The sequence below is a fragment of the Pecten maximus genome, chromosome 18 (assembly GCF_902652985.1).
Source record: "Pecten maximus chromosome 18, xPecMax1.1, whole genome shotgun sequence".
In the NCBI taxonomy this organism is placed as follows: domain Eukaryota; kingdom Metazoa; phylum Mollusca; class Bivalvia; order Pectinida; family Pectinidae; genus Pecten; species Pecten maximus.
Window position 1 is genome coordinate 12,214,380 of NC_047032.1, and position 18,757 is coordinate 12,233,136.

The following is an 18,757-nucleotide window of genomic DNA, read 5'->3' on the forward strand; positions in this document are numbered from 1 at the left end:
AGGAATAGAATAGGCTGTTATTTTAATTTTACAAGGTATATATAGAAATGAGTGTGTAAATGATCAAAATGCATATCTATTAAGAACTAAATAAAACTGCATCATTTAATACCTATTCTTATTTTCATTTTTGATGTTTTATCTTGAAATGCTGCACCGTGATATTGCATGACAACCACAAAGTATGTGTCAGCGCCAAATTTTTTTTCAGAAACTAGAACTGTCGCCAGGATGGCTGACTAAATATAATACCCGTGTAATCTGCATCGGTCAATGGACAACTGGAACTGTTATGTAGAGGCTAAATAAGATCACCTATGCATGCCCCTATTTCTGAAATTCAGAATGGCTGGAATATGTGTTGTTAAAGAGAATCTAGTGATAAGTTTTGTTGAAATCAGTCCACAGGTTTTGGAAGAGTTGTCCGGACAATAAAAACCTGTTTATAGTGACCAGTTACCATGGCAAAAAAATTTAGCATTTAAACTGCTGCATGCACATCTGCACATGTTCCTTTACATCCCCGTCACTGCACATTTTCCAAAACATTCCCATAAAATGTTGTAAAAATCGGTTCACCAATTTAGGAGGAGCTGTCCAGACAAAAAAACCTACAAATAGTGACCAGTAACCATGGCAACCAAACTTTTGGAATTTAAACAGCTGCATCCACATCTACACATGGTCCTCTCTATTTGTGTGAAGTGTCATTGGAATCAGCCCACCGGTTAAGGAGTAGTTGTCCGGACAAGATGCGTTTACAGACAGATGGATGGACAGCCCGATTCCAGTACACCCACCCTAACCTCGTTGCAGGGGTATAAAAATTTCCTCCACTCAGTATTTTGAAATTGTGTTGATCGCTGATTAAACCTTAAGGTGTCCAGCTGGGTGGATTTTCTCTTTAGCCTGGTGGTACAGCCTCCATTTCTAGAGCTAAAGGTTGCTACTTCCTTCCTCAACAATGACATAGGCAAGATTATTTCATTTTTTCTTAGTGTTACAATAATTTTTTTTTTTAAAGTAAAATTTCATATTATTATCAAAACAATAAAAACTAAAATGATTTAGCACTAGGATGATTTATTATTCACATAACACTCTCAGCCTTGAACACCGAACCTCCTCACAGCTTGTTGAATGCAGCAATGTCTACACTTTGAACCTGTAAGAAAAAGTATGACATTGTTAAAACCTAGGACACCAAATTCCAATAGTAATGTCATTTTCCCATACACTACTTTACTCGGGCACCTCCAAAAATCATTGCCAGGCAGAACTTCCATAAGAAGTCTACACAAAGGTTTATCAAAACAATCAATTTTACTTCAGTATAGTGAGTTGTAATAGGCATCATTTATATACACAAAATGTGTATTTGTTACAGTGGTCGTACCACTTAAACAAAAGCTCAACTGTTTTTTTACATTTCAAAGTGTTATAATTAATTTTTCTTTGTTTTCATGGTAAATACTCAAATGTGATCGGTCGAAAAATTCTTTTCATTCTTCTATGAAAGAAATTCCGAGAATGGCGCGAAAAATGTGACGTCACAATACGACAATTGACGTTGCGTATTGATTTGAGAAAAAGAATCCCATTTAAAACCAGAAAAATTGTACATAAAACATGTTTTGAATTAGAAAATCATTTTCAAAAATTAATTATAAGCGTTGATCATGATGTCAATTATTTTTTAGTTTAATCGGGGTATGAAACAAATTTTGTTTGCAAACTGTATGAATCCGCTTACGAATACCCCGATGAAACTAAAAAAAAAAGACATCAATGCTTAAAAGAAGATTAACTTACTTGATCTCCAAAGTCATCTGTAATTTTTTCTTTTAAATCTTCCACAGAGACTTTGGCATCCTCAATAACTATGGCTATCTGCAGTTTCTTGATTCCATATGCCAAAGGAACCAGTTTTGCTGAAATAGAACAATTAATAATTTACATACTGACGTAAATATATAAAGATATGATGTTTTACTTTTCAATCAACATTTTAAACATCTCAGCCCTGTGACCTTGAAAGTAGGTCAATGTCATTCATTTGAACAAACTTGGTAGCCCTTCATCATGCTACTGCCCTAATATCATGACCCTGGGCCTTCTGGTTATTGAGAAGACGGAAATATAAATTACTTAAGACAGACCTCGCATAATGACAGACAAAAAAAAGATTGCAATAGGTCATATCACAGATGACCTCAAAATCCCAATAGAGTCCGTCAAGATGCTTCAACTCTGGGCCTACTGTATTGATCATAACTCTAAGAGAAATATTGAAATTGACCATAACCAAATCAGAACTTGGCCTATACATGATTAATATTCAACTAGAGCCCAAAGTACAGTTCTATAGCTGTATCCCTTTCAGAGTAAATGAGCGGAAACAAAATTAGTTAGGGCAGAATGAGGGCAGCATTACATCTATGTGTCCCATCCACAAAATGGCAGCACACATGGAAGTACATATACTATAGACACTGAATATCCTAACCTTTACAGTATACTTTAAGCACCATTTCTTACATCAACACATTCACACTAGCAGTGAAGTTTTCTTACCAGCGCCCCACAGTAAACCATCCTGGTTTATCGAGCGTAGTGAATTTTCAACTTCCTTCATATCGGTTTCATCATCATAAGGCTTTACATCCATAATAACACTTGACTTTGCTATAACTGCTGGTTCTACAAAACAAGATAAAATATTGAATGTGTATTTAGTTATAGATGGCACAATACAATTTATGAAGACAAGAATTACATGTAAATATATATTAGACTTGTTCCTCTTTGGCAGTAAAGTCAGTTTTAAGCAAACTCCAAAAACCCTCTAAATTATTTTTTTTCCATACCAGAGGCCCAAGGGCCTTAACAGTCATCTGACACTAAAGCCCCTTGTACTATATATTGTAGTATACATACTCAGCAGTGAGTATATAGTGGTATTGTATAGGCCATGGCAGCCATCTTGGATTTTGAACCCCAAAAAATTATCAACCCTTGGTCAGGACTATCTCAGAATCATTCAAGTTAAGTTAGAGCTGAATCCCACTGGTGGAACTTCAGAAGAAGTTTGAAATAAGTGTTGTTCAGGAAAACCATGATTGTACAATCACGTTACAAAATAGCCACCATGGCTGCCATGTCAAAGTATTCACTTGGCTGAAAACAATTAACACTTTGTTGGCTCCTCTTTCTTAACATCCTGGAACTGGAGAAGAAGTTTAAAATGGGTTTTTAAGATGGCGACCATCTTTGATTTCAGATCGACCCAAAAAATAACACCACTTGGTCAAGACCATTTCAAAATCATTTCCAGCAAGTTACAGCTCAGTCCCACTCGTGCAACTTGAGAAGAAGTTTGAAATGTGAAAAGTTTACACAAAGCTGACGACAAAGAACAAAGTATTATGAATATAAGTCATCCTGACCCTTTAGTCTTTGTTTACAAAATCACCCATTCTCAAATTTCACCTTTAATAATATGACATTTTCACCTTCAAAAATTACTCTTTCTGAAAAGTGAGAAGAAAATAAATCTTATATACATGATAGATATCATTCAAAGTTGGCAATCAAATAACTGGTAAACCAATTGGAGACTCAAAATTTAAGGTAATAAACCCACAAATACAACAATAAAATGAAATTCATATAAACTGTCGAGTGTGTTGATGATATCCATACTGCAATGCACCTATATTTCCAGCACCCCTTATTTACAGTCACTGGATCATAAATTCTAGATGATATTTTTTAAAATGCTGACTGTGTTGATATGTTCACTATGAGATCTAACTACCTATACACCAAGTTTACTTAAAGTTATTCTTTTTCTTTTTCAGCACCAGATACAAATGCAAAACTTAAAGTGAAATATTTTTTGACACGCCATTGTCGCGGTAAAAGGAACACAATGGTCTCACTTTGCGGCTTCGTTACAGACAACAACCAGATTACACATTACTCACTTTTAGATTTTTTCTCATGGTAAGCTTTTAGTCGTTCCTGTTTGATTCTTTCTAGTTCTTCTTTCTGTAACATCAATTGACACGTAATTGTTTTTGATAACAGGAAAATAAACTGTTAATCATGTTGCTGTTGACTGGGCTATCAGAGAATTTTCTCCAATGGTATAAGAATATATAAACACAAGGTTTCACAATGTAACACTCGTCCAACACTCAGTGTTTGTCATTGCGGCTTGTGAAAACATTAATTTGAATAAGAGGAATTATGATATATTATCTCCTTATATTATTGACGAGCTCTAATATTTGGAACGGGAGGACGATTCCCGTTCAAGCGCTTTCTACGAGGAAGAAATGATTGAAGGTTGAGAAAAATTGGCCCCACAGAACTCTGAGATACTCTGTGGAGAATAATTTTCTGTTCATAGAAACAATAATCTTAACCTTTGACCTACTGTCCTTAAAGGGACAATTTAGTCTAGTTTGTTTACTTTTTTACCATTTCACACATTATTTCATGATAGTGTACTTCAGTTCTTCTTATGAACTATCCTTGGTCATATATTGATACAAGTTTATGTTTTTCGTGCGTTTTTTAATTAATTGTAAGGGGGATCCTAATCGTATAACCATACGATTTATATGCAAATGAGCAAGTCGTCTCTAGTCTCTCTACACACTTTGTATACGTGTGTGCAAGCACAGCCCCGTCTCGTGACTGTAAACAACATTGGTTTGCATTTGAAGCTGTTAGCGGATATTTTAACTATAGGTTGCAGCTAGTTTTTCGAACGGTTGCGACAACAATGAAGAAGTTCATACAGTTGCGAGCGAGTTTGCCGAGACTTGACCTAGATTGGCCTACGGAGTTATGTTGAGTGCGATATTTTTGTTCTGTACAACTTCCATTATCATAATTCCATTCGTACTTGTTATAAGTATCGTTCTGATTACATCCTGGATGGAATAAATCACATAGATTGGTGTTAGCGTTTGTTGGCATTCGTACACAAATGAAAATACAATCTTTTTCTGCATACGTATCGGCCGTATACATGCATGTGTGTACACAATTACATGAACACTAATTCCCGTTTGGTGATCCTGGAATAAACCTATGTTTGGTGGATTTGAATTGTCAAAACAATAAATCATTATTGAATCAATCAATTATAATACATGTAACAACTGTTTGCCACGCATGTTGTTAAGTCGAAATCCAAAGAAATAAGTATCTACCGTGTCGTCACTTACAACCAACTCTGTTCCCCCCAGATGGCGCAACAAGTTGCACTATATTTGGAGCATAGCTATAATATTTGACGTGGGCTTTCCCAAAACTTAAACTGACATAATGGACATTGGCTACGTAGTAGATAACTGTTGACCGCAGATTATTTAGTCTGGGTATATGTTTTATCGATTCTGCTTGAATTATAAAAGGATGCTTGACTAATTAATTGTCCCTTTAAAAGCAGTCCTAAACAAGCACTTTCTCCAAGCCATGAAATAAGTGTAAGAGACAAACTGACAGATGCACTGAAACATGGACATGTTTAACCTGATCTTAAGAATGGATAGAACCACACAGATGGCAATAAGTCACATCAATATGTTGAAAGAGGATAAAAAGTTATCAATGCCCATCTCCAGTTACCAGATCTGATACCTACGTCTTCATCATCGTCACTGCCAAACAAATCAATATCGCTGTCACTGTCATCATCTTCTGCAGCAGCTGCAGCCGGGGCCTTAGCAGGGGCCTTAGCAGGGGTACCACCTGATCCACCTTCCAGGACCCTTACACGTCCCTCCAGCTTCTGAACAAGGGCTTTCATCTCATCCACAGCTGTAAAAAACATAACATTAATTATATGTAAACAGAAAGTAGCCAGTGGTATATTTTTTCAGTATTGGGTTATATACACAGCAAATTATGAAATTCACAGCATTTTCCTATACCTACAAGATACATTGTCCCGAAATCATTGACCACTTTGACATTTATGTAAGTCAAAGCATTCATTTACACATGTAACAGGCCAACATTAGGTATCTTGGCCTATAGGTTATTGATAAGAAGTTGAATGAAAATATTGATGCTGGCTGGCATTAAAAGCTGATGATCAATTGCCCGTCAAGCAGCGAGATAAAAAATTGTTTCTAGCACCATACAATGACTTATTAAGATTTTTGATATGACTGTTGGCAATCAGATGTTCATTATAGTTTTGACAAAAAGACACTGACATGGAAATATGTCTTAAAGAAGAAAGATTGAATATTCTGTAATTCACCTAGAGGTGTAATAACGACGACCGAGACAGTTTTATTTGCAGATTGTGCCTCTGTGTCCTTTTTAGTGTATATCTTACCACCTGTCCAACTGTTGACTTAATTAACCTCAAATACTGGTAGGTAGTTCAAGATACAACTAATGCAAAAACATTGTGAATTTCGCAAGATACCAACCAGTACGGAGTTCCTTGTTTTCGCGTTCTAGGTTATCGATCCTCACGGTAGCATCCCCACCACCAGAGGGTGCCGATGAAGCTCCGGCCCCAGAACATCCACCCTATAGTGAAAAGATTTTTTATTTCAAAACTGAATCGTTAAAATAACACAACTGTGGAGTGAAAAACATTTTATACATCTCATATAGTAATCCATGCCAGATAGAGCACTGGTTAAAATGAGGTAGCTTTCCCAGTGGAAGGGAAAAACAGCCTGCCTACCAACCCCACTTTTGAACAAACCAAAAATTAGCTCACTTATAAATACATTATGCTGTTCCTGTATCTGAAAATGTTTTATTTAAGATTTTTTACAGCTGCATTTCTGAGTATGTTTACTGTATCTCAATTATATACCCTTCCTTCCCTTCATTTGTCAAGCTATTACGTACACCTAGTCAATACACTGGAGTTGTCACCAAAACATACCACGGAGCCAAGTTTAAACAAAGATTAGAAAGCATACGTAGACGTGAGTAGCACATTTACATGTGTATTGTTAGTCATGGTCTGCAAAGACCAGTACAGTCAAACCTGCCTTGGTGACCACCTTTACTAATTAAGCAGCTAACTCTCTTATATGACCATATTTTACCAGAACCTGGATTAAGAGACCACCTGTCACATGTGACCGTGGTTTTCCCTCCCTATACTATTTACTATACTAGTTACCAGAACCTGGATTAAGAGACCACCTGTCACATGTGACCGTGGTTTTCCCTCCCTATACTATTTACTATACTAGTTACCAGAACCTGGATTAAGAGACCACCTGTCACATGTGACCGTGGTTTTCCCTCCCTATACTATTTACTATACTAGTTACCAGAACCTGGATTAAGAGACCACCTGTCACATGTGACCGTACTTCCCCTCCCAATGTTATTTACTACACTAGTTACCAGAACCTGTATTAAGAGACCACCTGTCATATGTGACCGTACTTTCCCTCCCAATGTTATTTACTATACTAGTTACCAGAACCTGGATTAAGAGACCACCTGTAACATGTGACCGTATTTTCCCTTCTCGATACTATACTATACAAGTTGCTTGAACCTGGATTTAATAAGAGACCACCCCATCTAATTAAAATTAGACTTGTAATTTCCACTCCTCTACGATACACTCCAATACAAGATCTAACGATATCCGGTTGTAGGAGGTCATCTCAGCATGACCTTTGAGCTTCAAATATAAGCCAATGAAAACAGGTCAATGACGTCATTAATCAACCAATGACAAAGAGTCTTATACGAGCCTTCGGTTGCATCTCCTTAGTATTTATGACTCAATTCATCGCCTGACTTGAAATACATGTACGCAAAATTACACAAACAATACTGCTAGATTATCTTAATGGCCACGGTAATAAAAATATTGCTAATCCTCTGGACGTTACATTGAAAGAAGGAACAGAAAACAATTAAACAATATCTCGTCAACAGGACGGATTGTGTAGCCGGCTGGATTTCGAAAATCATTACTGTACACAATTATATTCCCTCTCAAACTATCTTTGTTCATGATGCTGTTGCCTTCAATGTCTATCTCCTGTAAGATGATAAAATCATGAAGGAAAACCCACACAAACAGTACACATTTGTTGAATTATAAATCCATCGAGGTTTCTTGGTGAGCCGTAGTGGGCGAAGCCATATTGTATGGCTATCAACCATCGCAATACCTCACGAACGATGCATGAGTATTTATACTTCCGAAGAATGAAATCACACTGACAATTTCATAGGCGTCGCGTTTATTGGCTGAGCTCAAAGGTCATGTTGAGATGACCTCCTACGGAGCATCGTTAGATCTTGTATTGAGTGTATCGCAGAGTATTGTAGAGGAGCGGAAATTAAAAGTCTAACTTTAATCAGATTGAGAGACCACATATATGTGGCCTTTCTTACTGCCTCCCTTGGAAGGTCACACTAAATGACAGGTTTGACTGTAGTGTATAATTATGTTGTGAATAGAATATATGCAATAAGGGAGAGAAAATACACACAGGAATTTGTATCCACCAGTTATGAACCCTCAATCGCACAATGTATACAACATTGTGAAACACATTTTGATTATGGCAGACTCCAGATCTCCATTGCCAGGCCTTTACAATTTATAAACCTGCACCAATTTTGAACCGGCCCTCAATTTTATATATTGCATTGTAAAACAAATGGCAGACTGGCCTTTTGGGCCACCTGCACTAGTATTGTATCCTCAATTATAATGATTTCAAGTTTAACTCATTATAAGGCAGACCGACTGATATAACTTGCAAATTCATATAAGTAAAGTAGATTTTGGATTATATTGTGCATCACTCATGCATATAATTAGTGGCGTACACAGTGAACCGTTGTACGTAATCCATACTTGTTTACCAATCATATAATGTACATCAACATTAACATACAGTTGTGTTTTATAAGTTGTGTTGCCTACGTACATGCAGTACTCTTCCATGTAAATTTTAATAAAATCTGAAAATCACTTGTCAGGGGAAGAAATTTTAGTGATGGAACAATGATGGGGGATACCTTATTCAACCTAATAAGTACGCTGTGCCTTTACAAAAACACAAAAGGGGTGTGCGTAATAAAAACATGTACTAGGAAAAGATTCCATGATTAATTTTGAATTTGCACCTAATTTTCCATCCCTAGCACATACACTTTAATTAGAAACAATCATGCAATATGATGCAATATCCATCATTAATATTTAGCCTCTTACTTCCTCTCTAGATCTTAAGTACCTCATCTTTGTATGGGTCAATGGCTAAACTTTTTTAAGAATGACTAAACATTGTGTGGAATGGCCTGGTTAGTCTTTGCGTGGAATAATCTGTCAAGAATAGATATTGCTTGTGTGGAATGGAAAACCTTTGTGTGGAATAATCTTTGTCAAGAATAGCTATTGTTTGTGTGGAATGGCAAACCTTTGTGTGGAATAATCTTTGTCAAGAACAGCTATTGTTTGTGTGGAATGGCAAACCTTTGTGTGGAATAAGCAACCTTTGTGTTGAATAATTAAGCAACCTTTGTGTGAAATAGCTAACCTTTGAGTAAAATAGCTAACCTTTGTGTGAAAAAGCTAGTCTTTTCTGCAAATAAACATGTTTTCCTTTGAACATAACATTATTGTACAGAGCAATAAATTAACACAAAATAATTCACAAAAGCAACACAAAAAGGGAAAAAATGCATGAAAAAAGTGCAAACTTATTGCAAGCAATCCTCCAGACCTTTTTCTTTATACTGACAAATTGTCGTCATTAGCATATATAAAGCAGAGAAGTAGGCATTGAAAGTCTTTGTCAATTACCGAACCTGTCAGATAATTAAGATAAAATCATTGAATGGTTTAAGTATACGTACACTGAATTTTATTGTAGTCTTGCCTATCTATTATTCAGCATATAAAATAATACGCCAGTGACAATGGTTACCATGCCATGCACTATCTTGTAGTTTTGATGCATCGTCTCATTGATACCCAGTCGACAGCTACATATATACTATCAATTGATAAATGTACAGTGTAATCATCAGAAACAGACAATGGTTTTAAAGCTTTTATCATGAAATTTCTGAAAATGAAAAACATTTCGAAATTGGGTTTAATTTTTTGATAAAAGCATCAACTTGGAATGTTCATGTATAGTATATTCTCACTAAAATACACAAAATATAGCATAAATTATCATTTCAAGCAAAGGTTCTCTTAAAAATAAGTAGCAATACTGCAAATATCTTGGCCAAGGAAGACAGTCAGCAGTGAAAACTATACCAGCATATATACAAAAAGAACAAAAGACTCACAACACAAACGGATATATAGAATTAAAAAAAAAAATTTGGGTTATCGGATCCTTTTTATCAATACTTTGATTCCGAGTTTTGAGCAATAGTATTCTATAACTGACATAGAACCTAAACGAACAAAAAATAAATAAAAACAAAAAAATTACTACTACCACAACATTTACAAAACAGAAAAAGTAAAAGATATATTACATACAAAAAATGTATATAACATACTCAGAAATTACTCACAGATCTCAAAACATTTTGTATATGTTGTCGTGCCTGAGCGATTTCGTTTTTGATAGAGCTTGTCTCAGTTTTCTGGCCTGATGGTCCTGCCTACAAATACAGAGCACACAATTTACTTGTCTCATCCAGATTCTTGATTTTCTCTTTCACATATTGCAGAGAATTTTGTACCAAAGCTTCAATTTATTAAGGATTTTTTCCCCACTAATTTGAGAAGGGAGTTTTTTTTTGTTTTCTTTTATTTAGGGATAAAGTTGTTCAATTAAATAGGGGAGGAAATTTCAGGAGTAAAATGTAAGTTTTTAGTTTGCTTATAAATTATAAAAATATTAATATTAGCATAATTTGAAATAATTCAATTTGTGTATGTGATCAAATTAACAGGATATCTGTTGCCATCCCAATAATCCCGCAGAAAAAAACTCTAGTATCAGTTATTTTCCTTGAATTTCCTGACCAGAATCTATGAATCTTTAAGTTAATAATTTATTTGATAAAAATACTTCATCAATATTTGAAGTTTTATTGAAATGCACTTATCGACGAATTCACTAGAGCATTGCAAAAATCTTCTATAAATAGCAAGTGTCCTTGACCTTGCATTTGGCACCGTAGGCCTGAAACCAACTTGTTCAAGGTATTTTCATATAATTATGAAGTTTTATCAAAATTCATTTCGAAATAAAGTCACTTGAGTGCTGACAAAAGGTGAACATACGAACGAATCTCCTTCCTGACTTCGTCACAAAGGGAAACATAAAAACCCTTTAAACAACAACTTCATACGTATACGGTATCCAATAAAAAAAGGCAAAACTCCTATCCTATATTGCAAACAATGTTTTATATAAACAAGAGATCCCACAGGGATCTTGGCGTCCACCATTGAATGATCTTTATAGGTTCCATGTCAGATTGATCTTTTCTCTACTTTTCCCTTCCTCTAAGTCTTACTAATCTGTGTAAATTCAGAAACAGCCCTCTAGTACTTTTCAAACAAGGGGAACCTATATATAACATTTAAGATTTAGCGATAATGGCTGTCTGTTGTTTTCGGATTGGTCCCAAAATGCAACACAAGGGACCAAGGGGAACCTACATATGAAATTTGAGAAAGATCCCTTCAGTACCTTCTGTAAAATAGCGATAACAAACTTCAATTGTCAAAATACAAGATGGCTGCCTGTCAGGCAGGTTGTTTTCTGACTGGTCTCAAAATCCAATATGCATAACTAGGCACAGAGGGCAACCTACAAATGAAATTTCAGAAAGATCCCTTCAGCAATTTCTGATAAATAGCGATAACAAACTTCAATTGTCAAAATCAAAGATGGCTGCCTGTCAGCCATGTTGTTTTCCTATTGGTCCCAAGAATTAGATGCAATATGCAGAACTACAGACCAAGGGGAACTTGCAAAAATGTTTGAGAAAGATCCCTTCAGTACTTTCTGAAAAATAGCGATAACAAACTTCAATTGTCAAAATCCAAGATGGCTGCCTGTCGGCAATGTTGTTTTCCGATTGGTCTCAAAATGCATTATGCATAACAAGGCACCGAGGGGAACCTACATATGAAATTTGAGAAAGATCCCTTCAGCACTTTCTTAGAAATAGCGATAACAAGTTTCAATTGTCAAAATCTACGATGGCTGCCTGTCGGCCATGTTGTTTTACGATTAGTCTCAAAATGCAATATGCATAACTTGGCACCAAGGGGAACCTATATATGAAATTTGAGAAAGATCCCTTCAGTACTTTCTGAGAAATAGGGATAACAAACTACAATTGTCAAAATCCAAGATGGCTGCCTGTTGGCCATGTTGTTTTCCGATTGGTCTCAAAATGCAATATGCATAACTAAGCACCAATGCAAGGGGAGCCTACATATGAAATTTGAGAAAGATCCCTTCAGTACTTTCTCAGAAATAGCGATAACAAACTTCAATTGTCAAAATCCAAGATGGCTGCCTGTCGGCCATGTTGTTTTCCGATTGGTCTCAAAATGCAATATGCATATAACTAGGCACCAAGGGGAACCCACATATGAAATTTGAGAAGGATCCCTTTAGTACTTTCTGAGGATTAGCAATAACAAGAATTGTTTACGGAAGGACGGAGGGAGGGACGGACGGACCACGGACCACGGACGCAGGGCGATTTGAATAGCCCACCATCTGATGATGGTGGGCTAAAAATGCTGACATCCCTGTACCTAAATGTAATCAATTCCTTAACTAATTGCTTAGTTTATTTCTTTATTGCTAATAGTTTATTTCTTTTAATTTATTTATCATTATTACATTCTTAACAGCCCAACAACACTTAAATGGTCATATTAGAGCAAATTAATGGTATGCATAATAATTATAGTAGCGTTACCCGATTAAGTGGAATGTGCTGTACTTAATTAATTTATAAGTCATACTTTAAACTAAAGCATTAGAACAGGCACCTGTAACTGGGTATATGATTAGATTATAAATTCAATTTAAACAGATATCATTTGGCTGAACTCGACTGGCAGCTTTTTGACCTCCGATCATGATTTTGTTGTTTGTAAAAATCTACAGCATTCTCACTGCAGCAGAAAAATTTACCGAACAAAAACTGTCACCACATTTGAACAGATTATTTAAAAGTTGAGAGACACTTTTTAAAACTTATAATTATCTATTGTATTGTTCATTTTTCACTTCAACCCAAGTCAAAAACGCTGATAAGTTGAGCTTGGATATATACATATACAAAAACTTCACATTATCTTTCAACTTTTGGTATATATATGCAGTACAGATTTCCATCACGATGCCACCTTCAATATCATATAAAGCGTTGGCAAAAAGGTCGTTAAAAATTACTGATCATAATTAATAAGGGAATTAATTGTTACTATGGCAGATGAATTAGATCAAAGAATTGCAAAACATATGCAGAATATTTCTATTCAATATAGACATTTAATCTAATTCCTGACATCAGGCAGGTGATGAGCTACTACTTACATACAGATACACACAAAAATGATAAAAGAATTAACACAGTACTAGTGTCACCTATCATACCTCATGTTAATATTCAATGGACAAACATTTTCATAATATGTATGAAAAACTTAGGTTTGAATTGAAATATATTGTCCTTACTATCTACCTGGTATATATATACATGTATATATAAATATATTTATGGCAAACATGTCTTCCTTGAAAATTAGTCACTGAATAAGTCTGACACCATGGAGTACCAGCTTGGACTAACCTTTTTGTATTAGGGATAATTTCAGACATCATGAATACAAGCGGTAACTGATAGTGATGGGACATCGGTTGAAAATCTGTTTCGATTATCGGTTCGCATCGGATAGGACAACCGATGTAGTCAACCGATTAATAATCGGTTTATCACAAGTGTTTTGTTTCAGTTATTAATCATCATTTTGTTATGTAATGTGTATCAATACTTATCTTTTGTAAGTGTAATTATTCCTATTTCTAATAGTTGATGGTGCACATGAATGTATGATTGAATGATTAAGACAGTTACAACTGTACTTTTGGTCAACAGCTATGACTTTCAAAATAGATATTAATTATCCAAGAAGAATGAAGAGTAAAAGTATCTGGATTTCACAGATTTGTTTATAAAACATGAAATTGTCCATGATTATATACTTTTGTTAATAAAGTGACATTTTCATTTTCTACATGGTCTTTGTAACTTTTGTTCGTTGAATTCTAGATGCAAAAGTAGTAGAATACAATATGAGCAGGTACACATTGGTTTATTAATCATGCATGAAAATGCAATTATTAGCGCTTTTAATTTGTCGAACAATGGCCAAATAGTTGGGACTTCCAAAATTGATGAAGAAAGTTTCAAAAACCTATTTATGAGAAAAAATATTATAACTAGCAAAGTTTTATTCAACAGATTAAGTAACAACTAATTAACAAATCCACTTTCTTTGATTTAACAAAAATATAATTTGGAAACATAACTTAACAGTTCAGTGAATAAATGTTAATTTCAAATATTGTGGTAAACCATAACTTTATCTATTAATATTACAGTATGCAATTACAAAATATAAATAAAAATGTGCTTCTTTAATTTGTAGAATGTAGATTGTGTATTTCCTATTGCGAGATTATATAAGTATGCAGGGATTGAGCAATGTGGCTGGACTGTTTCCCTTATATCTAGCAGAAACATACCTCATTACTCAGCTAATATATATCACGATAAAATATGCTAAAACTTATCGTTCAGAAACCAAATGATTCCTCCACTGGGCTACTTATTATCAAAAATAATAAACAGATGGAGTCATTTTATAAGTCTTTATCTATCTAATACTATCAAATACCGAAATGTAGCTACCTGTATTTTTGTAACATTTCTTACAAAGGCGGCAAACAGCAACCGTCATGTCAAGGTTTTTTCTAGAAGGACCCCGTTCTTTTTTTTATTTTGCGGAATGCATATATCCCATTCTTTTGACTTTGGCTTTCCAACCCCGGGTGGTCGAATAGCTCTGTATCAGTATCCGTTGTAGTGGCAATTGCAACGGAGTCGTCGACGACAATGCAGCCGTCTGCCATCTTTATTCTAAGGTTATAACATTAGAGTGACTTCCCTTGATTCGGGCGCGTTCGATGATCGATTCTTGAAAAACGGAAATCGATGGTCGAAATTGAAGGCGCATTCGATTCGTCAACTGATTATAATCGATGATCGGCGCACCACTAGTAACTGATTTAAAAAAAAAATATACATGTATGTATGTATATGCCCAGTTACTATATATAGTTAAACCAGAATGACCCGTCGCGTTGAACTTTTCGTGGAATATTCAAAGAGGGTAGTTCCATTTGTGCACAGGTAAAGTGCATGTACGTGTTAACAAAACATATTGATTTAGAATACTACTGTGTCCAGCAGAGTGCTGTTTTGGACCATTCCTTTTTCTTATAATTTTATATTGACAACACAGGGATTGTATCATTTATTTTTTAAGCATGGTTTACACATATTCCATGTGATCAATTGTTCACGTTTACAGTTTTGTCACTAAATCTAAACCAGTATAAATACAAATGATGCAGCTGATGACAAGGTTTGTTACATTATAAACAACTAACAGATATACATGTATATATTGAAGCACCTTTTTTCCCTAAATGACTATAGACTCGTCTGTTATCAATATGCTAATCAAAGTTCAACATGACAAGTCATTCTGATTGGACTATAATAAGTTTAAGATATATTTCCATTACCCAGACTGCATAACCAGCAATGTTTACCACAATCACCCACAACAGGGATTTCATTTGACCCTTGAAACCATAACTCGCTACAGGAATTTCGTTTGACCCTTGAAATGTGTCTGACATGAAATTTCATTTTGTTGTCATTCTCTGATTTGAAAGGACACTTATTCCATTCTCTATATATACATATATCAGAACATTATTAGGTTTACTTTTTGTACTCCTTATATATGTACATCATGGATCCAAATGAAAAGCCCTGCGCATCACAATTAATGATATAAGTATTACCAATCATATAGCCCTGGAAAGGTTGGTTATATGCTTATCAGAAACCATTAGTAGGAATATGAAACAACCCACAGCAAATAAGTTAAGGGGAGGTAATCATTTATCATAGTTTTCATGTGATATTAGGCATTAGTAAAAAACAGATAACATGAACATGTTTTGTACATTAAACATTTCAACAGCAGTAAATATTCACAGCATTCCTGTTGACAGAGACTACCTTACCACTACTTATTTTTTTCACATTAACCCAACACTAAGGCTGATAAATTGAACGGGTAAATTAACACCAGATTGAAATTGTAAGCAATTTTAAAAACGTGTAAAAAGTATATTGTACATACATTTTCAACCATTCCAAGTGTAACCCTGGTAAATATTAGCCTCAATATACCTCTTGGCTAGATGAATTTTTCTTAAGCTTGATTTGCTAAAAGTAAGACTAGTAATCCTGAGGTCCTGAGTTCGATCACTAGCAGAGGCAGTGATTTAAATTTAATTTCATGCACTCTGATACATTGGTGCCGATGTAAGGACTCAAAAACTATTTTCAGTTTTGTTTGCAAAATTATTGCTGTAAGCCCAGGAAACTTGAGGACGAGTTCATTCTTTGTGGGGGAGAATGGTACTCTGGTAAATATAAGCTTCAATATATATAGATCTAGACCAATCGGCTAGAGAGATTTTCTCTTTCGCTCTATCGGTTGAGCATACGACTAGTAAACCAACGGTCCCTGGTTTGATCTCTAGGGGAACCAGTTTTTTTTAGAACATAATTTATCATGCGCTCTGTTACACAAGAAAATATAATGATTTTAATTCCTGACAAGAAAAACAAATGCATTAGATCTTCATTTGTTACCAGCATCTGTTCAACAGATATATAGTTATCAAATTCATTTCATTCCTGAGGGATTAAAATAGTTTCAAACGATATCAATCTGGAATCTTGTAAAATGCCTGATCAGCAAAGTGTTTAGATTTCAGTGGAAGGGAGAATTAATTATGACTGGACCTGCTGGGCTCCTGTAGCTTGTGTTCCAGACAGCACTTTCTGGTAAAATGCCTCAGCATCTTCAAACTTCCTTTGCTGAAGCCAGACTGAATCCTTCATGTATGGAGAAGCCATTCTAAAACAACAAACACACAAAAATTGATATGCATGAGTCATCAGAGATTAATAATTTCAGGGTATCCACAATTTACACATTCTCTTTTATAAGCAAAAGTCCTTGGCCTATTCTGCAGCATGTGAAGTAAAGATTTACATGTAATTCAATTTCATGTGGTAGTGCATTTCAAAGTTGATTAAAATATGGCCTTGGATGATGTGGAACTCTCTCTTTTTAAATAACGGTTATGTATAACTCTATAATTTGGGTATTCAGGGAACAAATCATTTGGAGACAATCACATTTTTATGATGTCCAAAAATGCTGTTTTTCATCAGGTGTGAAATCACTCAATTCATCAAAAATGAAAACTGTTCAAACAAAATGTTGTTTATAATGAGCAAATCAACTTTCCATGTGACAATAACTTGACTATGACAAGATCAACCACATCATAGGGGTGCATGACTAATGCTAGACTAGTATTCTCATTCACCAAACTCGGAAAGTGGATAGAGCATCATCACTCTCATCGGTGATGGGTTATTTTCGCCCTAAATCCTGTTCGCACTAAGGGTCATTTCGCGCTAAATCCTGTTTGCCCTTATTTTTTATTTTTGTACAAATTATCAAACATACCAAACTTACAATTCTATTCAGCATAACGATATAGTTTATAAAGGAAGACTGTGAATGAACCTGTTCATTACCGAAGCTGAGAACTGACATATAAACCAAGCTAAGCCTAATATATATATTAGAAAACAAAACAAAGTAGCACATTAAATTGATTTAAATGAAAGTTGATTTGTGACAAATTAGAAGCTACTAGACCTACAATGAAAAGAAAAAAACTAAACAAGGTTTCGCACTAAAATTTTAGTTTTTGGGCGAAATAACCTTGTGCGAACGGGATTTAGAGCGAAACAACCCGGATTCATAATTAACATCCATCCATCAATCAGTTCGAATAGGTCCAAGTTTAAATAGTTTCAAAGTTGACAACAGACAAGGCAGCAAGACATAACTCAATCTAACCAGGAACCTATCTGGCAGGTATAAACAAGAGCCAGCAATCTAACCATGCCCCCCCCCCCCCCCCCCCCCCCCCCCCCTCTCTCTTTTTTTTCCCCGGAAAAAAATCTGGTACTGAAGTATGTCAGACAGCGAGGAAAGATGTATTCAAATGCTTCCTAAAAAAAATGTGCCTGAAATTAACCGATGGGTCGGAGTCGTAAAATTGTGCTTTTTCGGCCTCTGAATTGCTGAAGATGCAAAAATATACGTACCTATTAAAGAGACCGGTGCGGTGTCGTCGATTCAGGCCGTTAAAAGGAAGTTACACATGGAAAATTTCTCCGAAGTAGCTGACATTATTTTGCGTTGATTGGACAAAAACAAATGAGTCCTAAATGGTGTATTTTCAATTGCCCAGTTAAAATGTTACTTTGCTGAGGTATTTTCGATTTACAAGTTATCCAGCCGACATATTATATATAAAGTTTGTCTAAATTAAAT

At 35.2% G+C, this 18,757-nt stretch overlaps 1 protein-coding gene across 2 annotated transcripts; it reads right to left on the reverse strand.

Annotated features, from left to right (window-relative positions):
• Positions 1–1,063: 1,063 nt before the first annotated feature.
• LOC117316515 (elongation factor 1-delta-like) lies at positions 1,064–18,698 on the reverse strand. Of its 2 annotated transcripts, XM_033871133.1 has the most exons (9): positions 18,529–18,698; positions 17,143–17,257; positions 10,564–10,653; positions 6,459–6,561; positions 5,660–5,835; positions 3,987–4,050; positions 2,575–2,700; positions 1,813–1,931; positions 1,064–1,165 (listed from the first exon to the last, which is right to left on the reverse strand). In XM_033871133.1, the coding sequence occupies exons 2-9, from the start codon at positions 17,254–17,256 to the stop codon at positions 1,127–1,129; spliced, it is 831 nt and encodes a 276-aa protein (XP_033727024.1). In that variant the 5' UTR covers position 17,257; positions 18,529–18,698; the 3' UTR covers positions 1,064–1,126. The 2 variants fall into 2 exon arrangements, with proteins under 2 accessions (XP_033727024.1, XP_033727025.1); XM_033871134.1 differs by lacking the exon at positions 10,564–10,653.
• Between the last annotated feature and the right edge of the window lie 59 nt (positions 18,699–18,757).